This window comes from Gadus morhua, chromosome 16 (genome assembly GCF_902167405.1).
Source record: "Gadus morhua chromosome 16, gadMor3.0, whole genome shotgun sequence".
Classification (NCBI taxonomy): Eukaryota; Metazoa; Chordata; class Actinopteri; order Gadiformes; family Gadidae; genus Gadus; species Gadus morhua.
Window position 1 is genome coordinate 16,561,296 of NC_044063.1, and position 23,522 is coordinate 16,584,817.

Genomic DNA, 23,522 nt, shown 5'->3' on the forward strand with positions numbered 1-23,522 from the left:
ATTCACAAAGGAGCTATTCAAGTCAAAATAATGACAATAAAATATGTGCATTTTACGTGGTTTTATTGTGTTGTCGCATTGTTTACGCAATGATCAATGGCGCACCACGGTCAATGGCGCTAAACCGGAGTGCGTCTTGCGTTTCTTGGCCTTTTAAGGTCTCTTCATAAAATCCGGCAATGTGACGGTTGTGACCCTCATGTCGGGGACAACAACCCTCATTTCGAGCTCGTGGACAACTTTGTGAGAATTTTGCAACTCAACCAGACCCTTATCTACAACAAACATCCGAAAGCAGTTAGGCCTATACCACAAATCCAACCCAAAGTCAAACAGAACCAAATACCAAGCAAACTGAAACAAATATTAGACAGTGTGTTATAAAAACAAGCTTGAAATAAATATTGTTTATTTTCTGCTGAACTACAGTCTTAGCCGTCGTAGGCTGAGTTGAATCTTTCCAACAGTGCTGAAAACACATGCAACAGGATATGGGAGCAGGAGGCAATATAACTATCACAATCGCAGGCTAGTTAATAGTACATGTTTTCGGCTGTTAGCAGTTATCAATTATCAATCAATAAACACACCTGGCATGTGGGTGGGCGCACACACACACACACACACACACACACACACACACACACACACACACACACACACACACACACACACACACACACACACACACACACACACACACACACACAGTTTGGTGTAAGAGACAGCTGTAAGATGCTTGGTTTATTGTCTGTGCATATCTTTTTATATTATATTGGCTTGCCATCTGGGATCTTAACCTCCCTACATAGGCTCATAACAAGCTTGCCCCCCCCTAATTGCAGAGTCACACATAATTATTACAGAATTGCTTTTTGAACGGTATTGTACGTAGGCCTGAATTGCGACTTTTTGAACAAAGTTGAGCATCAGTAACCCAACATCTTTTCATCACTTCAGTGTCGAGGGAGGGAGGGGGGGGGGGGGGGGGGGGGGGACTTGGATGTGTAGAAGTTCAGTTTTCTCCAGGTCTGTTTTTTATTTGTCTTGGATCCTCGTGGTCATGTACTGACTTCTATATTTTCGTGTTCAGACTCATCATTAGACGGTTATATTGAGATCAGGTTCTACTGCTTATCGAAGGTTTACACTTAACTGGTCTGGATTGAAATAATGCTTGAACTATGCAAAGGACAAAGGATAAATAAAAGACACAAACACCACACAATGAATCAACATAGCACTTGGGACACAACAGTTAAGCACAATGCACCGCCCTTTCTCTATCTCTCTCTTTATTGGAGTATTTGTGCTAAAATGGTCTAGAATTGCCATTGCCTTCGTTTCATGTTTAAAGAGACTTTATGGACTTTTAGGGAAGTCTTGGGGCCCCTGCTAGAGCTGCTGCCCCCGCGACCCGACCTCGGATAAGGGGTTCAAAGATGAGGATGAGTTCTGGTCACGCTGTAACACACATTTACATTACATCATTTAGAAGACTTTTTAGCAAATTATGAATACAGAGAAGCAATTATTTTAATGCTCAGAGATTCGCCCTATTCCTTTATCAATTCTAAAGTGAGAAAAGGGAAAAGCTATTGTGGTGAGTGAAAGCATTTCTTCTTTACCACACATCTTTCCTATTGGCACCGCAAGAGATTTCAAATGTGTGAAAGGATTCCTTAATGGTCCATTCCATAGAACTAAGTAGCAACTAGCAGTGCGGTTGCAGATTGCGACCACCTGAAAACCTCCCCTTATATGAAGTAAAAAAATATGCCAAAACTGAATTAGATCTCTCTCAATCATGTTTAGAATTTTTTTTTTTACGAAAAAACGTCTATTGGCTATATGAGGCCATGTCAGAGACGTTAAGCTACTAGGATACAAGGATACAAAATATAATGTCAACACAATGCACCTATAAAGGTCTGCAAAAGAGAAAATATCTCAAAGCTACAATTTGTGTGTGTAAATCACACAGAAAGACCATCTTTCAACATGGCACTCATTCACTCATTCTAAATGCTGTAAACCTCAGGAGGGCATTGTGTGTGAGAGTCAGAATCGATACTCCCAAGAGTCGCTTCCTATTTACTAAATGCAGGCAGTAGGCAGTCTGGTGTAGCATTCAGAAGGAAGTGAAAACGTTGTTATTTTGTAACATTGAAATAAGGATGACTCATCAGACTGCATACAGGTTAAATGCAATTGCACTGCTATTCTTTCAAGGCATATAATCTGAGCAAACTAGTTTTGGTGAGTCCTCTATGTTCCACTAACATCATTCATGTTCCATCTATGCACTTAGACACATCACATCAAATATATATATAAATACTGTGATGATTAATATTCTACACAAATAGCATTAATCATGTGATAATTTTTTTCAAGGCGATTCAATATATACAAATTGTCCTTCTCTAGTTCAGAACCAACAAATAATGGCCGAGACAAACCTTCCTTTTATGGGAAAATTTTAATAGTTATTCAATGTTCTACATTTTACAGTAAATATTATACAATTACAAACTTGGCTTAGTTATAGTATTAAGATCACTAACTGATCTTAAAGAAAACCTCAACAACGAAAAAACATAAAAAATAAAATTAAAATAAAAAATTAAGACAGATTTACACTTCATATCACAAGCCTGACGCGGGGTCCTTCCCTCTGGACCAAAATAGCTAACATACAAATCACTTCTCTCAATGCTTAAGAGACGCTGGCCTTCAGTTTGTAACACAACCATACGGTAACAGAAATACCATAGCATGTGCAAACTGGCTACCAAACTAAACACACTTCCAAACGGGAGGATTGGGACAGGGGGGGTGGGGTGGGAGGGTTTGTTCCTAATACTCGAACCAGAGTGGATACAAGTACTCTTTTTTTTGTTTTGGAAGACAAGGAATTTCTGCTTTTTGCATCACATTTAGTGTCAAATTAGACTAAAGAGCAGAGAACTCGAAAACAAATATTGAAACAAAATAAATCCCAAACCAAAAGACAGCTGCAGCAGAATACCAGCGACATTAAGGAGCCTACTAATCACTTTTGATGGTAGTGTTAAGATTCCCATTCATTAAAAATAAGCTGATTGAAAAACAGCAAGGCAAAACAGAAGCAGGTAGGAACAGGAATAGAGGGGGGAGGGGAGGTTCAATGTTGTGAATCCATGGAGGTGTGACCTCACTGCCACAAGTGAAGAAACAAGACTCAAATCATTTCAATACACACAACGGAGAGGGGGGAATGCCATTAAGGTTAAGAACCTCTGAATGTTTGGAAATGTCACCGACGATGGAATGATGCATGGAGAGTTGATAAAAGAAAAAATCATTATAACTTGCTAATGATAACGACAACTTTGCATGCTTTCCCACACCCGAAACATATGAAAGTGTTGAATTGTCCACCCTCCATAAGTACAAATGGAAAGACATAAAAGAGAAGGAGACCACAGTGCAAAGGTGACATTTGAGATAGGTGGTCAAAACCACCCATCTTAAAACGAAATCCTTTTAAGTCCTGTCGGCGTTCTAGTTGATTATCTTGTCTAGTTACAAACCAAAAGAAAAACTGTAGGAGTTCCAATAACTGACATGTATTACTCTCCTTGTTGGATATCCGATTGCAACTGTATTAAAACGGCTATACCCATTTTAAAACAATAGAGAAAACATGTTTCCCCAAAAATGGCTATGTTGGCAGCTACCATTTATTAGACATTTATTGAGGACAATTTTAATTGACAATGCTGTAGTGTTTTTCTGGCAGTTGGTTCAGTTACCACGAAACACAGAGGCTTAAAGGATTAACAAACATATAGTGGTGCCATCTAGAGCTTGAAACTGCATCGTTATTTCTATCAAAATTATCAATTGGCTTGTTTTCACATATCCAATGTTGGCGGTTAGGACTGGCCTTTAAGAAATAGGGGCAAACGTTGAGGGTGAAAATGAGAGGGTACGAAAAATAAAAGGGAGTGGCACAGGAGAATGCCACGTGTCCCGTGAACCATCATGATGTAGGTAGAATGGAATGCAACATGGGATAGGATCTGAGGTATCCATTAACAACAAGGGATAATCAGTACAACAAGGGGAAGGCGAGAAGGTCAAATCCAGTAAAAACACAGAAGGAGCCAGGACAGCGACAAGTCATCACATCACAGAAAGACAGACGGAACGAGGAATATCGATTGCTATTCAACATTTTGGTTGAAGTATGGCACAGAGTGAAGGACGCACAGGGAAGGGGGCAGAAGTTTGAGGTTTAATTTGCTTAAAGACAGAATAAAATCAAAAATGGATAGACGCCACTTGTTCCTATTCTTGGTGAAACCGTCAGATTGGCCGCACGTGTGTTAAAGTAAGAAGTAAGGCCGGTTCTATCCATTTTATCATCTGTGATTCACGCTCTGCCTCCTCCGCCGCTTCAGGCTCAGCGTAGTCAGGCTGAAGTAATTAAAGAATAGTCCCGGGGACTCGACGACATGGACGACCAGAGAAGCCCACTTTGGGCTGTTGGCCCAAGCAGATACGCTGCTCCTTCTTTAAAAAACGCAGACCCATGCCAGCACATGAAGTGATTTACTTCTGTAAGTGACACCCTTGAAATGTAGAGACCTAGCTTCAACCCCCTCCTCCACAACAGGTGTGGAGCGGCCAGTGACAGAGGTAAATAAAACCAAAATAGAAAAATAAAATAAGCAGTTACAGTAGCTGCCACAGTGACGCAACCATGCTTAGCTAGAAACACATTACTGTACCACTCGCTGTATAAATATACTGCATTTTTTTTTCCTTAAGAGATCCAATGCTATAGTGAACTACACCTGAATAGTATGCATACCCATTATGCTCAATTGACCACTGAGGGAAAGGAAATCAGCAAAAACCAAAACGTAGGACTTAAAAATACTGACAGAAGTTGCGGTTGATTAAATAATTCTTTATGAAAAAGTAACATGACACTGCTATCTGAGGAAAATTCATAGTATTTGTCTATCAATCCTTTTAAATGTTTTAAGATTTAGTTTAACAATAGTTCAGTGTTCAGTTTTATGCGGCGTGTACATTTTAACCAATCGCAGTCCAAACACCTAGTGGCAGTCAATCTTACTCTATAGTGATTTTCCTGTAGTTCCTCCTCATACATTATGATGAGTTTACATCAAACAGCAGTGCCATGAAATACGCTTTGCTGAGTATAATCCTATAAGTGTCAAAGACTAAGAATACCTCACCAAATACTCAACATTATGCATATTTTTTTCTCAATTTAATTATGATATAAATTGCCTCTTTCACCTACTAAAAGCCTAGGTACCTGTACTTAGCATTTTAAAAATTAAAGACAGATTATTTTTGTTGCAATGTTTTGTTCAATCTTTCCTCCCAACATTATTTGATATTGAAATGCCTGATGTGTCCTCATCTCATGGGCAGTATGCCATATTTATTGAACATAGGCTGCACACACAGTCGGGCCATCTGTCATTTTGAGAATTTCTAGAACAAGCCATTTTATAAATCAATTCAAAAACGCTCATAAAATAATGACTGTACGGAAACAGATGGAGGCGCTCCGTCTAATTATTATTACTTTATTATTGCAATATCAAACCACGTCATCTACGTACTCGCACTGTAAATGCTTCAGTTAGACCAACCTGCACCCCCTGAACATTATCTAGCCTTTTAAGATGTCTTTTTTCTTTTTATCTTTTCTTTAATGATCTCGAGAGAAAAAAACCACACTATGTCCAAGACCCCCCCCCCCCCCCCCCCCCCCACCAACGCCACCCACCATCCCGCAAGAGGGTTTGGCCAGAGGCCGGCATGCGCCGCGGCAGTCCTCAAACCCTGCATCCAGTCCATGGTTGTTCCCCTAGCGATGCGTAGCACCGGGACCCTTCCCCTACGGTGTCCCCACACCTCTAGCTCCAATGCTGCTCCTTCCCCCTCCCTCTCACGGTGCTGACCACGCAGTAGCAATCAATTCCAAACCTCCGTGTGTGTGGTGTAGTTGTTCTGTGTGTGTGTGTTATAAAACAAGTGCTAGTGTGTTTGGGAAAACGCCTCAGGAGCCCCTGTGCGAGTGTGTGTTGGTGTGTGTGCGTTGTGTGTCTGTGTGCATGCGTGCACACGTGTATGTGTCCATGTGAATATGCGTTGTCGACACGATTGTTGCAGTTTTCACATTTTAGAATTAAAACGGGCGCACATTGGCCATGTGACGAGATTCCGTGACCAGACCAGCTCCGGCGTGTTGCCCAAGGGTGTTAGGGTGCAGCGGCACCACATCCTAGCCTGCAGTGTGGATGTGTTTAGTACGCACTGTAGAGCAAGCTCTAGTGAACAAATGGGTACATACAGGGTGGGCGGGCGGTTGGATGGGTAGCAGTAGCCAAGCGGTCTTACACACGCGTGTGGAGGAGGACCGGTCGATATGAAGGTAGGGTCGACAGACAGACAGACGGAGAGAGAGAAGCTGGGGGACAGCCCTAGTAGCAGACGAGTGGGGCACGACTGAGGCTTGACAGACCAAGTCAAACATTGTAATGGGTTGAGGAGAAGGTGGGGGAGGGGGATGGGCAGGGGGATACAACTAAGCCAAGGCCATTGGGCATAGTCAAGGACGAGGAATATAAACAGCAGAAAAACAAACTGAAAATAAATCCTAATTTTGTTAAAACCCTGTGCTGATATCTAGTTAGAAAATTTGGCAGCATAAGTTGATGGAGAGCATAATTGCGGCTTGTGGTAGTGACTGGTAATTGGATAACGACCACGAATGATGTGCCCAATGAAAGTCCAGTCAACTGAGCAAAGGGGGCGGAGCCACACAGTAGCACAAGACAAACAGCGGCGACGAACACCCATGATTGGTCGAGAGTCCTTCTGGGGTTGGAATCGCGACAAGTGTGAGAAAATAAAAAAAATAAAAATTAATGAAATACTAGGAAAGAAAATTAAAATAAAAAAATAATGACTGGTTGGCAAATAGACAGAGGAAATAACAAAATAAAAGCAGCTTTTGTAAAAACATTACAGAATGTCGCATAATAATAACATTAAGTGTAAAGTGGCTGTTGCACTTTAGTTTTGTTCTTGCAGACAGGTGCCGAGTTTCCATGGTACCTGTTGAGAGCCCATGACAGATGTGAGCAGTTGCATACGATGGCGGACTCCAGATCTGACAGAAAGGAGGGAACAATGGGAGGTTTGGATTTAACACAACAACAAAGCAAATAGCAAGCCCAGGACCATAATACCGGCACACCTTTAAATATTGAAATTTACAAGGTTTTTTACACAGCTGATAGACAGATTGTTTAGACTGAGAATAATAGCTATCCAGACTGTAGGGCTGGCTCGAAAACACAATTTCTAGCTGCAAATTTTAGACGGTTCCGAAAAAGAGAAGTATTGGGACTGCCTCTAATCAGGGTTGCCCCCAGCAGTCTATTTGCGGGGCACCTCCGTTAAATGGCCCACGCCTCTACAAACAAAATAAGCTTTTCACAATATGCATACCGGTTCATCTGCATTAAATTTGAAATCAAATATAGGTTACCATTAGCTTAATGTATTACCATATAGTAAAATACAATAAATTACAGGCTTATTCATGTAAACCAGCTATAGAGTCAAACAGCGTCCGGACTCTGTGGAGACCGAGAGCTCCAGTCTCTCAGACTACGCACGATGTTCTGATATATCCGACATCTGATCACGATAACTTCCATCAATAAAAACAATGCAGAAGGGTTTGACTGATTGGAAATGTTAAATACATGTGAATGATGCATTTCAGCATATAGAAAAAATGCCACTCCATTCAATCCATTCAAAATTTGCTAAATCAATGACCTAGCAGGTACCGATGGAGAGGATATTGTTCACCGTGGAGAATGGGCGTGAGCGGGATGCCTGCCTGTTGAGATTCATTATTAATTGTTTACGCTTATGTCCACAGAGCAGACAGAGTCTGCAATAATCCGGTTTAAAGCAGAGAGCCTTACTCAGCGGTCCAAGGAAGTGCAGGTCCAGAGGTGTTAGGAGCCTGTACTAGCCTGTACCTAACCCCATGGTTTCAGCATTTTACTTTTTAGCTTACTACGCTAGACTTGGACTTCTAATTTTGGACTTGGACTACTAATAAAGAGCATGCACAGCTTGTATTAGATATCTAAGCATTTATATTTGTAAATCTCTCATTCGATGTAAAATATAATCTAATGTATATATTTATTTGTTTTTCTCCAACAGCCTTTAAAAGCCTCATGTAATGTATATACTCACACTATAAGATATATGATGTCAGATCTATATCTTATCTATAGGGTCTAGGCTAGGGCTGAACGATTTGGGGAATTAATCGAATTGCGATTATTTTGACCAATATTGCGATTGAGATTTAATGTGCGATTTTTATAATTTATTAAGTTCCTTATGTTGTGTATTATTCACTAAAAAAAGAAATAAATCATTCTTTAGTATGACCAACACAACATTGGAAGTAGTCAACATAAAAATTGCTCTTTCCTTTAGGCCAGGCCGGTGTGTTGAGATTAATTTATATTATAACTTCTTTGTTTAACTATTGAATTTAAAAATAAAAATAAATGAATCGTACTGATTTCCAGTCAGTAACGGTAACAAATATCTTTTTTTTCTTTAAACCGCAGCCTTTGCATACCACGTTCTATTACATCCTTAAGCCCTAGTCTAGCAGCCATCATTTGAGTATAATTAGATAAATATGGCATTCAACTGTTAGGTTTAAGTGCGTGAATATAGTTCAATTATTATTATTTTTGTTTGAGAATTTTAATCTACTCGGAGCGATGGTTCATGATTTTAATGATGACTAATGATGATTAATGATGAAGAGAATCGTGCATTCGACTTAAGTCTGAAAAGAAGAGGCAGGACTGATTTCTAATCTGCCAAGTGGTTCCGTCACTCACATGATGGGCGGGCTCTACCAGTGGGGGGGCACGTAGCTGTAGCCAGGTGTCCCCTGGGGTCGGTAGGTTGGCACGGAGACCGGGTGCCCTCCAAGGGGAGGGTGCTGTGGTGTGGTCAGCAGGGTGCCTGCACAAGAGGTTCAGGGGGCACCGTCAGAGCACTGAGAAGAAGGCTTAATCACATGTTATTGGGCGTCAGTAATTCGCTTGCGCACAGACCGAACTCCATTTAGTTTGGATCCGGCGCTTCTCAAACCATACAAAAAGATTGCAGCTGTAACGGATCATCCCCACCACCGAGAACGGAGCCCAAACTGAACCCAAACAGTGGTTCCTGATTCTCCTCACCTGCGCTCATAGCCATGGTTGTCCCGGCGACCATGCCCATGGCCGCCATGCCGTTGTGTTGCCGCTGGGCAGGGACAGGGGCGGGGTAGAGAGCGGAGGGGATGCTGTTGGGCTGTACCACCGTGGTGTGGTGGATCACATGGGGCTGGGCAGCGTAGACCGGCTGGGTGTAGTACGCCCCCTGGTGGGCCGAGGAGGATTTACATTGGGATAGGATTAGAACTGGGCGACGGGAGAGTAGGGTAGCAGAGGGAGCTCTCACGTCCATCACAGGATCATTAAGTGTGAAATCGAACGCAAGGGCTGATCGAACTATCTGTGCAACACACACACACACACACACACACGTTGTGTTTGAAAACATCCACAATGAAAGCAGCAGGGGCGTTGGGCTGGACCGGCGAGGGGGGCGGTCCTACCTGAGTGTAGAGGTTCTGCTGGGGGTAGGCACTGCGGATGGGGTACATGGCCGTCTGGTAGGGGGACGGGGAGGGGGTGTAGGGCGGGGGAGCCCCGTTCGACTGGTTGGGAGGCACTTTGTAGGGGGTGCCTGCCGCGGTGTATCCTGGGGGGGGGGGAGGGCACAGCGGGGGAGACACAGTCACTAACGGGTGAGTGGTAGGCGACGAGGGGACGTTCACGTTGGTACCAAAGAACAACAAAGTCTTTGCGTGTGAGATGGGGATGTCGCAGAGAGGGTGTGGTGTGCGAGGACTGATATTAATCTCAAACAACTGCCGAATGGCTATAGTTATAGTTTGTGATCTAGTCACAATTGATTATCACTGCAGACATTGTGCCTTTTTGACACATTTTCTTACATGGACGTTACATCATGTAAGATGTAACGTTTCCAACATTGAGTAGCCTTGTTTTATAATAGTTTTGTAGTATTGACCCATCAATCGCCTGTATCCATTGCAAAAGGCTTGGGTAAACAGCATCTTTAGGGGTGTAACGAGTGGTCATATCGATCCACTAGATGTCAGGATAGCTTTAAAATCAGATGCCTTAAAAAAGCCTTAAAACATAGATGCCTTATTCCGCCATCTCTACAACCTAGCCTGAAATTAACAATGTTTGGGGTAGTCTGCATTTCAAAGAAAACAAATGCCTAAAATATGAAAAAGAGACACAGAGGATGTGCATTGTTCCTGCTGGCTGTTCGACGCTATGCTAACACAAAAAATATATATTTGGAAAAACCCAAGAGCAGTTTGTACCAGCTAGTGGGGTGCATCCATTTTAGACTACAGAGGTGACTCCACTGTTGTAGTACTACCCAACAGCCACTTGGGGGAGCCTGAAGGTCAAACATGCTGCTAGCTTGTAATGCTGGGGAGCTTATGAAAGCTCTCTCCCTCTCTCTCTCTCACAAGGACAAGGGAACAAAGAGATGGTGGAGCCGCTGGTGTGTCACGGTCTGCACGCATTCTCTCACATACACATTCCGCGCTCCAACATACAAGCGGGAATAGGAGGACAATGCTTTGGGACAATTGCACAAAGGCAAACACAACGATTGAAAAGCTATTTTCTATGTGAGTGTTCTTAAGGAGTAATGCCACAGGATAACCTCTCTCGCGTGAATGGCGGATTGAGTCCAGGCCTGGCCACAAAATGTATTAAAATTCATAATACATGTAGCACTTAAATGTTCGAGAGAGAGAGAGAGGCCAATCGAAACACAGAGTGGATGAAACGGGAAGAACGCGCTGATCGATTGGTTCCAATAGACCCTTGGTTTTTTAACCGGGCCAATTTAAGAATTATTGAGTTATTTTTGTCGCATCACCATGGCGGGAAGTGACTGCCCACAAAGGAAATGATTTCCCTAAGTGAAGTCTGTATTCTGTAAAAGTGAAAAGCATTATGTAGAGTTTATTGAATGATTTATTTGGTTATCTCATTTACTATCCTAGTTATCAATTGCATATCCCAACAAAATCATGCCGAATTGTGTGAATTGTGTGGATCCAGAATCATGAGTACAAATGGGTTATTTGAAAAAGAAAAATTGAATAGCTGCAAGCACCCTAAACTGCCAAGCAGATATACATAGAAACAGCCATTAACCAAAACAGGCAACTGGCATCCCATTCTCCTGCGGAGGCTAGACAGAGAGCCCCAACAGCAGCTGCTAGTTAGCTAGGTTCCCATTTGAACGTCACCAATGGCCTGAAGGCAGGGCTCCCATTTGTAATTCATGTTTACAAACTATGTGATCCATTCCATGCATACAGCCTGTGGCCAAACATGTCTTGATGACTGATACGACATAAAAAAATATCTATAAATAAATAAAGCAACAAAACCGACATATTTGTTTCCAGGCAATCTTGTAAGAAGCTTAAAATGCCATGTATTCCAGTCTTTTAAAAAGACTATTAATTCTGCACCTCACTTTAACCCTTCACAGGCAGGTGAACCGTTTTTTTTTTTAGGAATACATTTGAATTGCGTTTAAATTGAGGAACAATCTGTCGTCAAAACGTTTATACCTTGTCGGTAAATACACAGTCACTCATCAGTAAATGGTTGGTTGTTGGGGTTCACAATTCAATTCAAACCATGTGGGATGCGCGCTGTGTTCGAGTGCTTTACCTGGTGGGTACCCAGGACTGCCTGTTTGATAGAGGTTAGGTGTGTAGGTCGGGGCAGCGGCGGGATATCCTCCTGGATAACCTTTATGACAAACACAGAGAGGAGTGGGGGAAGAGTGAACACCACCGAAACGGACAAAGGCACCCAACACACACAAAAGAAGAGAGACACAGCCTGCCCTGCACATATATTTGCATGCATATGCCGTTCAGATTTTGAGCACGATGAAAGAGGGCGCACATTTGAACTAATAAAACACTATGTCTGTTGAAATCCTCCTGGCACCTAGGGCGCGAGGGCTACCTGCCAATGTGGCGCAGAAGAGGGAACCAACCGAGGAACAATATCGGCACACTCGCGAGATGCAGGCAAGTGCGCGCACATACTTGCACTCCATTAATCCCAAACAAAGCAAACAAAGCAGAATCGTGCCAGACTTGGGGAGGGGGGAGGGGGGACTGAAGAGAGGCAGACCTGCAGGAGAGAAAGGCAGTGTGTGTGTTTGAGAGAGGAGAAACTGAAGACTGAAGCCCCGCTATAATTGGTGGACTGTCCCGACAGGTTGCCGGCCTGTAATCACAGGCCTCCCTCCTTCTGGAGTCTGCCTCTATACGTCTCAAGGCGTCTGGACTGGAAACCTTCAAACTGGCTGACCAACGCCCTCTCTTATTTTAAACTTCCCAACAAAACGTTAATCTGCACCGCAGGGGTCATTATTCACCACTGTGCCATGTCTTGCGGGAAAATCCTCTGGTTAGTACCTTGTCTATCTCTGTGTTCAGCTGTACTAACAGCAAACTATCCACTACAACTGTTGCCGTTTTTTTTTGGATTGCACTTGATTCTAGTTAATAGCTAAATGAATTGATTGATGAGTTTATCGTGACTGTACATGCTTGTATGAAGTCTTGAGCTTTGTGGAGACATTTCTCACCACACGTTAGGTGCTACTACCAGCGACACCATTTCTTAATTGACTAAAGATAATCCAAAAATAAATTAGATTCATTTCCACGGAAGTGACAACAAAGCCACAGCTTTGTTGTCAAGTTTCCTTCCCACCTTCTCCCTGATTGATCAAAGCTGCTTCATAGACCAGACTGACACCAATTAATCTCCTTTATAAACTAGATAAATTCCTCGCACCAGGAAATAACATCCCGCTCACATGCCATCACAGCAGCAGGTTCAGGAGTCATGCATGGTTGTGGTCAGTACCTGCGAACGCCATGTTCTTAGGGTTTCCATAGGGAGCGCCGGGCTGTACAGGACTGTAGACTGGATTCATACCCGCAGCTAACCTGTTCTTACTGAGAGAGAGAGAGAGAGAGAGAGAGAGAGAGAGAGAGAGAGAGAGAGAGAGAGAGAGAGAGAGAGAGAGAGAGAGACGGGCCGGGGCAGAGAGAAGGAGAGGGGGATGTATGAAGATGGAGGAATACAGGTATAGAATCTTTATGGATAATTATCGAGGTGCACAGGTTCATATGCATCACATGTATTCCTAAGAATGTGAGTAAAAACCCAGAGACACACTGTAATGCAGCATTGCGACCACTAAAATGCTGGTGTCCGTAGAGTTCCTTCGTGATTTGGAGGTACTTCTAACGCCAGGTTATACTAGTGAAACCTGCTCAAATTATCTTCTTTACCCATCATTGTTGAAGCATGCCTGACCAAGTTGACCAGCCAAACTAAAAAGAAACTAGTATGTATACTGAGGAGGAAAAACAGGGCAGAAAATACATAAAACAGAAGACTGTGCACTTTGTAAATCACAATCACTTTGCAATGAGCAAGTGTTGCTCTGAGGTCTCAGAGCAACATAAAAACAACCTATTCCTGACCACCTTAAATTATAAAAACAGGGCTGGCAAGACCACTGCCGATAATTAAGGATGCAAAACACTTTGCCAGCCTCAGAAAACTTTGTGGCACGTTAGTTTTGTATACTACGCTTGCTGAGTTACAACACTTTGTTTAAGTTTGTTATGGTCATTTATTCTCTGTTATGGTAGGCCCCTACTTTATTAAACAGTGTATTGCCATTTTACAGATATCCCTTTGTTCCAAATATTTGTTTTAATGCAGACAACTGCTACTAAATACAACAAGGAGACCTGACCACTGTGCTTGCTCTTTTCTAGATCCAAAAGGTATACCAGCCCATGCACATAAAATTGCTTCATGATAACAAAACCAAATGTTATAGGACTATAAACATAATTCTGCAACGTTATGAGGAGTTGCTTCACACGTCTGGAGATTAATTGATCTAGTGATGACCAAATCTGTTGCTGGTTGTTTTTCTTCCACCCAAATTAATCAGTCCACCCTGAACTCTTCAAGACATGAGTAGAACAGGGAAGCAAAAGGCTTGCACTGCATGCATTTACTTGCACAAGGCTGCTAATGAGGTCGAGAGCTTCATTTTACTTTAATGTTCGGGGGAATGTGGTAGAATCCACATTCACCCTACAACTTTTTGCCAAGATCAAAAAAACATACTGGATTAAACTTGATGAGCAAGTCAAAATACTGCAGAATTTAAATAGTTTACCTGCAAACAGACACCTTTTTTAGTATGCGCATTTGGTTAGAATGGGACAGCAAGCGAAGTTTATAAATGTGAAATGTTTTAATGATAAATAAAATCACAACTGTGACAACAAATGTACACCAACTTAGACTCGACAGCCATTTACCTCCCACGAGGCCATTCTCCCCCACTGGATCATTATGGGATACAAATTACCCCATGCACATTTCTATCTGAAAACTTACCTTTCATTGTGTGTGTGTTTGTTTATGCTCATGTGTGCGAGTGTTTGCGTGTGGATGAGTGCCCCGTACCTCTTGTGCGTGTCTGGTTGATACATGAAACTGAATTTGTCTGTGGGATGCCCGCTCGCCATTCTTGCTGTATGCAAATAAGGGGGTGGAAGTGGATATGCAAATCTGAAATTAAAACAGCGAGAGGTCATGATTACAACGAACACAGCAAAAGGGAAAATGAAAGTTAAACAAACAAAGAAAATCATAATAATAAATACAGCAAAGCCAAGCAGCACTGCAGGGGAAATGGTTAGAGGCGGTGACACACACAGCAGGTCCGAGTGACATAGTGGGAGAGCTGAGAGGCGTGTTCTGCTCAATTAATGGAGAACCCAGAGCCATAGAACAGGTGCGAGCTTTCGCAATTATTTCTTGTGTACAAAGGACACTAAATTACACCCCCCACAGTGTATGTGAGCCTGTGTGTGCATTGTCTGCCTTGATTACAACTTTAAAAAGGCGATTGACAATTTGTGACCACCATTTAAATGTGACTGTTGAGGATCAAGAATACAATTATGATAGTGTGTTCCAATGATGCATGCGGGCTTGCGTCATGCTAGAGAAAGATCAGAATAGACTGTGTGCGAGAGTGTCATGGCGGTGGTGTGTGAATAAATAAAGCGCAAACACAACAAAGCAAACATTGACGTCAAACAGCCAATGGGAAAGCACAACACACCTAGCGAACGGAGTGACAGAAATTAGAAAAGGAACATCCACGGGGAAAGATAGAGGCCCACAATGAGCCATGGACACAGCGATATGATGGCTCACGCACAAATCAGTGTGAGTAGGTCCCAAAACACCCCCCCCCCGCTCCCAACTAGATGTAGAAGCACAGTGACAAAGCTGATGGATGAAGAGACACAGAGACCAGGGAGAAGCTAAATGCCAGTGTGTGTAGATGTGTCCGAGAAGGAGAACCCCTAGAGGTGTATTAGTATGGAATGCCATTGAAGTCAAATAAATATGGCTATGAAATTAATGAGGCGGGTAAGATATGAATATATATATTTAGAATATAAATATAAAATAAATAAATGAGTAAATATAGTGCAAAAAATCAACAAGTAGTTATTTTAAAAAGGACTACTTTTATTCATTTTAGGCCCTCTTATTTTAAATGCCTACTTCCAAACCAATTCCTATTTCTGTCTGCTACAGTAAAATTTGTGTGGCATGGTTCTCATAGATTCAAACCAATGCTGCAGCACCAGAAAATCTGGGTACACACGAAAACGGTCTATAAATGGATTCACCATATAATAATTATTGGTACCATGATGTCTATGGACACCACTAGGGCGGCAGCAGATGTTTGAACCAGAAACACATGACACGTTCGGGAAACCCCAGCTCATTCCGACTAGCTGACTTATAAAAGCAGGGGCGGACATCGGCAGTGCACACTACACAAAGGGTCTTGACGTTCATTCTAGCCTTGTCGTTGGTCCACACTAGTTGACTGGGAACATAAAAGGGGTACACACATAAAGACTACACTGTTCGATTATCCGCGCCACCCTTGCACTGTAAACTCGCCAAATCACACACTCTATGCCGAGTCGGGCCCGATAATATCAAACTGGTTAGAAGACTTCCTTGCCCTGCCGACTCTACGGTGGTGTCAAAATCACGTGTCTTGAGAGCCCCCTTACAGGACAGTCTGAGGCGACTTCAGGCCCGATCGCCAATACCGGTCTATAAATCAAGAGATCGCCAAGAGTGACTCGAGATATTTATTAAAACAGGACCAAAAGCCGCCAGAGAAAATGGCTGAGCACAATGACGGCAGGCTCGGTACAAACAACTGTATTTTTTATGCCTTCTTTATATGGAACTAACTTTATTTGAATTCAATACTTCATTGCTGTATTGGCCTATCTCACCTTATATTTACACAATAAAAAGACAAGAGTTACACAATAACATTGCTAGGGCCATTATGCTGAATATTTGTGGCATTATATTGCAAGTTATCGGAAGTACATATATATATACATATAAAAACACAGCAAAACTCTTAAGAATCACATTAATCTCAATAAGAATCTTAATAGTGCTTCTTTTGTGTGGCTTGCCATTGTCCAGTGGCTGAATGATGAATGGACTCCATTATATAACGGGCAACAAATGAGATCTCAATCTAAATAGTTAAAACTTTTGGCCAAAGATTATATTGCTGATATAAAATATAAAAACACAGCCAATGATAAAGCCAGAGATAAAAACTAATATAAAAATATATACGTTTGGACGTTCAGGGGATTGTCTGTTCCAGAGCCTTTCACTCTCCTTCGTTCCCCAGAAGTCAGTGATTGGACCCAGTCATTACAGCATGGACAGGTGGCTCTGCCAGCCCCGAGGGTTAAACACACGACCCCCGCTCAGCTGGGCCTCCAGCACTGAATCAGGAAGAGGACAAGGAACAAGAGGTGTGTGTGTGTGTGTGTGTGTGTGTGTGTGTGTGTGTGTGTGTGTGTGTGTGTGTGTGTGTGTGTGTGTGTGTGTGTGTGTGTTTTAAATGTGCACAAATGCAATTCCCTTTGTTTTGTTTCTCCCAGAGAGATGTTGATGAGGTAGTTTGAGCCCTATTTTCCTCCCAAAAAGGAGCCATTCTAAGCATAAGCCTCTCCTTTCAAACGACCACTGGGCCTCATTGTAAAGACCTCTCCCCAGAGGACAATCACCCTAAATTGGTCTCTGCGTGTGAGGAAACCAAACACAAACTTGAAGCACAATGACAAATAAAACCATGTTTACAATCAATTTTTAGGTGCTTGAGGCATGCTTTAAGAGGCACAAATGGCACACAAAAATGATCAACGACCAAAAATGTCACCGAAAAGCAGCCTTGTGGCTTTTCTCCAGGTTAAATGTATTTGCGTCTGTCTCCCAAGCAGAGCAGGTAATGTATTGGTAAGATATTATTAATGTGACATTAGACTACATCATCAAATTAAGGGACTTTCCTCTTTACTTAAAAGGCTGCATTAGAGCAGCCTTTAAAGGAATTTAATAAATGCCTTGATTAGGGCTAGAGTGCAGATTCCCGTAGAGTAATCGTATACATATTATAAAGGAAATTGGTTACCAATTATTTTGACATTCACTCAATTCTTAATTTGATGGACTTAAATTTCTATTAAATGCTGAATAAAGATACGTTTACCGGTAATGTGCAAATTCTTCTTCTCAAAACCCCATAGAAGACCATATCAAGCATGGTGCCATAACTAAACACGAAACAAATCCCAACATGCGTAAGTTTAAACGTGGATTCTCATTTTGCCTTTGCATCAATTCCGATTCCATCTTCCCAGACTCAATTGCAGGTAAAAATAGTAGACAACTAGCACTCTGTCCCTCTCTTCGGACTGAAAGCCATGTACAATAGAACCGTCCCTCTCCAACACCCTAGCACAGCCCTCTCCTCTGCATAATACCTCCCCAGGCAGCTGGTCTTTAGGCAGCGCATCAAACCAGTGGGCGTTATCACACACAGGCTTAGGATGCACTGAACACATTTCCCTCTTTCTCTTTGTATGCTCCGGGTGGGGGTGGGGGGGGGGCATTTGATGGCATGGTGGGGCACACTGCGGGATAAAAATACATCCTGCGTGATGGAGACAAAGACTTATGAAATCACTCATCTGTCACAAGAGAGCGGCGCTGAATTGATGACTTTTAAGAGACGTGTAAATAGAGAACGCCGAGACGCCAGGGAAGTGTCTTACGAAGAGTCGAGTTGCGGGAGTCACTGTAACGCCCAACATTTCCACATGGAACGTATGTGGGGAGATCAACACTACGTCTAAAACCGACCCACGTAACACGCCGTATCCCTGTGCAACACTTCATGCATGTATATGGATCATATGTGAAGACGCGTGAGGAGGTCTCGGCTGGCAGTCTTCAGGCTCCAGGCTAAGCAGACCTGCCAAAGCACTGCCGGGTTAATTTTGGATATAGGACAGTGTGATGCACTGAGGGACCGCGTCTCCGCCGTGAGGTGGCTGGCTTGCTCTCCTTCACAAAGTCACTGCAACGGTACCACACCTATGAGGTTATGCAGCCATTTGATGCTGAGCGACAGTAAATAGAAATCGTTTGCTTTCTTTCTAATGTCCCTGGAGGATTCTGGGCAATACGTACTCATCAGCGTAATTCAATTTACGATCTGCTGTGGTCAATGGTTCGCGTCGCGTTAAAAACCTGACTGGAATGGGTTTTTCCAAAGGAATTTGAACCTGCTACAGAGCCACTGCTCTATCATCTGCACGACTGGAAGGATTGCAGTATGTATTGGTATTCTAGAGGCGACTCACGCAAACCTGAGCGCATATATTATTAGGGCCATTGTCCTTTTAGATGACACATGCCAAATTGTAAGATCGTCCAAATGATTGGCAGGGCCAACAGGACAAATCAAACATTATGGATTAGATAGAAATGTCAGCTCCCGCCAAGGAGAAGAGGAGTGCAAATATAGGGAGCTGCCGCTATATATTCCCAGATAAAATTGGCCAAAAATGTAATTTGGGTTAACAATTATTGCTTCCAAAATGGTCACTCGTTTTGGATAGTCTACAATATAAGCCCATTTAGCTCGAAGCATGCAACAACTACCTCTCTTTTTGTCCAGAACAACAGCAACTGGCAGGTGCTGCCATTTTTGTGTACGCTGCAGGCCTAGTTTTCTTGCAGCTTGTTTGGGGTTAAAGGGATATGACGTCGATATATCCATAAATCTGCATTTGCCTCGTCTTACCCAGATTCAGATAAGTTGTTTAACACCAAGCACATCAGTGTGGGTCCAGAAGGGGAGCTCTCTGGGTAAGCATTTGCTCTCGGTTACTCGCCTCCATTGACAAAAGCCCAGAGTTATAGTAGCCTAGCTCCTGAACATGAGAGGAGGAATATACTTTCCAATATGTTCCGATTAGTAACTTATCCTGTGTATGCCAGTAACAAAACAAGACTGTAGTTTGCCTACGAAAAGATAATCCGGCACTTTTTTCAGCAATGTGACTAATGAGCTACCTGTGATATACCACTGCCTCAATTACATTATCCACTGCTTCTGGTAGTAGTCTACACAAAGGGTAATCCGTCTGCGGATCACAGAAAGCAAATACTAACCCAGCAAACTCACTTCCTTGATGCAATGATGAAATTGGAATTAACACAACTTTTTCAGATATCGGCTTATCCCATTGCGGTTGTATGGAATCACTTACCGTCGGATGACTGACGGTTGATATTATATACCCATGCCAAATTACTGTATATAAGTAAGTATACATCTCTATCCATGACATCATTGACAACACAGCTACCTTCTGCAGTGTCTGGTGCGCTCGAGCACGGAAACAATCAGACTGACAGCTGAATGATTGCAGACTGTGGTTGAGCCTTTAACCCACAATTAATAACCTGAGGTAATATTGACAGGAGAGACCAGTATTTTTTCCTTGCTAAAAGAAAGCAGCAGAAACATGAGGCAACAACTGCATGTGCCTTATGAGACCCATGGTCATAGCTTTGGCTGGACCATGGAGATGATCAAGAGACAGCCGTCTGATGTGTGGAAGAATGGTAAACGCATGCCCATTGATACAGAACTCTGGGTAGCTGCAGGGATACACTCAACTTCTACCTTTTGTTCTCTTGTGCTCATGTCACCTCTCCACCAGCGAGCTGAACATAACAACTTGTGCTGATTAGGAGATACCATCCACACAAACTGATGCTCCCGTTTCACCCGCAGGTTATATACAAGAAAAAGCAAAAAGAGCAACCATCAGTTTTGCGTACATAACATGGGTCTGTTCTACGTCATGCTGGAGGTGATGACTCACTCTGTACAACATGAGTAGCACTAGCAGTACCTCAAAAATAAGTCCAATGAAACCAAATATAACACACACACATAGTGATTAACTAAATGTGTTGTACTCGTTGGGATCTGCACAACCAGTGTCTCTTTCTCTGTGCAGTGGGCGAGAAGAAAGGGCTGAGAAGGTTGTCAAGTCCAATTAGATGCACTTGGATGAGTTATGCTACATGGGTGCACCAATGGTCATCCCCAGAATATTGCACAACATCAATATTCATGAAGTCAAAAACCTATGTCTAACTAAATTGGATTGAATTAATAATGTATAGCATTATATATATATATATATATATAACACAAAAGCAATATTATCCATCCTATAACATAGTATCCATCATATTTATGCTTTTAACCAACATGTTTTAGAGACATACTGCATTTCATAGATACAGCAAATGAAATAATGAAGTGTTATTACTAAACAAACACAAATGAATAACAGCCTACTTAAGTTGTTGCAACTGCTAAACTCAACTATCAAAATCTTTTGGACTCTGCCAACCTAGTTTTTGGTATCGCGGGCCATCACAGTGCAAGCACCTAACTATGTCGGCCTGCTACATTTCACCATGCTAGACTTGGGGGGTGGGGGGTATCTGGAAGACGCCATCTATGAGCGTTTGGATAATTGATCGCCGATGAGAAACTCATTAAGTGGTCTGATGCCACCAGGGAATGAAGGGATGGAAAGACAGCAGTCTGTAATCAAAATGGCTGGCCCTTCTAACATTAAGTGACTTCAGCTTTCTCCAGCCTGACAGTTTTATGGCTGCATTGTCCACCCCCCACCACCCCACCCCCAATTCATGAACATGTGATTATACAAAACAACCAAAACACTCAATAAGTATCAAAGTCTTTTGGTGAGATGGCCCGTTCTTTTTGAAAAGCACAACAAATAAAACATCATCACATATGCATATACATTGTATACTATACACACATGGCTATTAAGTCGTGTAATTGATGAAAACATACATTTAAACAAATCGCTTCAACTTGAAATGTAGCTCCGTTAACCTTGTTTCTTATGTGATACAGATATGATATCGTTATTTGGGATTCCTGTTTTCATTTAGTTCAATGACAATGACAATATGTTTAAACAAAGATTTGCTGCAATTTGCAACGATTATTGCAAAAAAGAATTAACGTTTAGATTAAGAGTCACTTGAAAAGGCGAAATAACCATCTTAAATCTCTTCGATTTGTTTATCGTTAGTTGGGTAAGAAAAACAAAATACGCCCTTTTGTTATATATTTTTTATCTCGCAAAGCCATGTCAGTGATGCGAAAGGAAGGTAGAAAAAAAAGAGAAAGTCAGGCTACTAGTGCCAACAATGTCGATGCCACAATAGTCGACATATATGATGCGCTGAACACTTATATTTGCAATATTCACAACTTCATCAAGTGACGGAAGTATGTTGTATCCTACGGTTACATACGAGTATACCGTTCATTAACTAGAACGGTCAAGCTTTTCAAATACCGATGAATGCATGTAGATTGTATATATACACATCTTGAGAACCATCGGAGAATAGCATGCACTGCCGCCGCTCTGCAGTCCAAAGATAACGTTAGTGAGCAACGCCAAAACAGCCATGGTTGGACTAAAATGGTTACACTCAAACACAAGCCTCCGACACCATTTTGTATGTCCACCTTTTTCTACACAACGACCGTGAAATGTTAATTCAGCAAAGGACTTTGAACGAAGCCATCGTTAGCGTCATTGTTGTCAACCGCCCATGTGCAAATCTTAGATAGTCACATTATAGTGTCGTGAACGTTTTCTGCTAGCAAGAAAGACAAGAGCCTAGCCCGCTGTAGCATCCCCGCATCCCTCAACACACGCTGCTGCTGCTGTTCACACAGCGCTAGCCACTTAGCAAGGAAGCACGACAATTCATCCAACGCCTAAAATGCAACCTATTGTATACAAGCATGCTTCACATAGATATGTTACCATACTAACTAACATGAACTAAACCGACATGTGGGCTTGATGTGCAACCACAGAAATCCGTTATATTCGGCAGTGCGGCTCCCCGATAGCTGAACAGCTAGCTAAGCAGTGTAGCTAACCACGGAGGACAATTAAAAGGATAAGAAAAAAGACAGGGAAACCATCGACAAACACGCAGATGTATAAACATTCCTCTCCGCTCTATACGCAGGTTGATCCTTACCAAATTCACTCGGTCGAACAAAGAAAACTCTCAATGTAAGCGTATTCTCTTCTGTAGGATCTCTTGTGTCTGGCAACGTTGCTGTGGTGTTTCTCTGTGTGTAGCGGTGCTGGGAACACAGAGTCAGAGTCGGTCCCTGTGTGGGGGATGGGGATCCATTCACCAGAGTGAAGGGAGAGATGGAAGGATGCTAAGAAAGAGGACATGCCCACCCGACCACTGAATAATAACACATTTAAATGATTTGCATTGCCCTATGCGGCCTCCGGTTATCTGTTTAAACACGTAGTAGTAGTTGATGGTTTTTGTGTTAGACCTGTCCAATATAATTAATATAATCACCACGGCGATATTGGAATAATTAAAATAAGTTTTTTTAAAAAGTGAAAGTAATATTATTTGATAGTTTGATGCTATTACTACTACCCTGTCCATAAATTACTGTACATACCTCACCTATTGTGTATTCATATTTGTACCACAGAACACAGTGTATTCACCATATTCAAGTTGTATCTGTATACTACTTCTAACTAATAGCATGTAGGCCTACTTACGCCTGTATTATGTCTATGCCATGTGCATACTTTATCATGCTATGGCTGCTCATGTTTTGGCATTCTTATAAAGTTGAATCCAGAAGTTAAATTGAAATGC

General features: G+C 42.3%; 1 protein-coding gene across 3 annotated transcripts; it reads right to left on the reverse strand.

Annotated features, from left to right (window-relative positions):
• Positions 1-2,463: 2,463 nt before the first annotated feature.
• On the reverse strand, positions 2,464-23,042 carry fam168a (family with sequence similarity 168 member A). 3 transcript variants are annotated; one of them, XM_030381320.1, is made up of 8 exons: positions 22,866-23,035; positions 14,787-14,891; positions 13,155-13,246; positions 11,937-12,017; positions 9,752-9,897; positions 9,333-9,513; positions 8,985-9,111; positions 2,464-7,207 (listed from the first exon to the last, which is right to left on the reverse strand). In XM_030381320.1, the coding sequence occupies exons 2-7, from the start codon at positions 14,846-14,848 to the stop codon at positions 8,999-9,001; spliced, it is 675 nt and encodes a 224-aa protein (XP_030237180.1). In that variant the 5' UTR covers positions 14,849-14,891; positions 22,866-23,035; the 3' UTR covers positions 2,464-7,207; positions 8,985-8,998. The 3 variants fall into 3 exon arrangements, with proteins under 3 accessions (XP_030237180.1, XP_030237181.1, XP_030237182.1); XM_030381321.1 differs by having other exon boundaries at positions 14,787-14,853; positions 22,866-23,031; XM_030381322.1 differs by lacking the exon at positions 14,787-14,891 and having other exon boundaries at positions 22,866-23,042.
• Between the last annotated feature and the right edge of the window lie 480 nt (positions 23,043-23,522).

Coding starts and splice junctions, on each gene's coding strand:
- fam168a (XM_030381320.1), bottom strand. CDS start 14,848: ATGGCGAGCGGGCATCCCACAGACAAATTCAGTTTCATGTATCAACCA. Junction 12,018..13,154: donor TAAGAACATGGCGTTCGCAG/GTACTGACCACA, acceptor TTTGTCATAAAG/GTTATCCAGGAGGATATCCC. Junction 9,898..11,936: donor CAGTCCTGGGTACCCACCAG/GTAAAGCACTCG, acceptor CCCCCCCCCCAG/GATACACCGCGGCAGGCACC.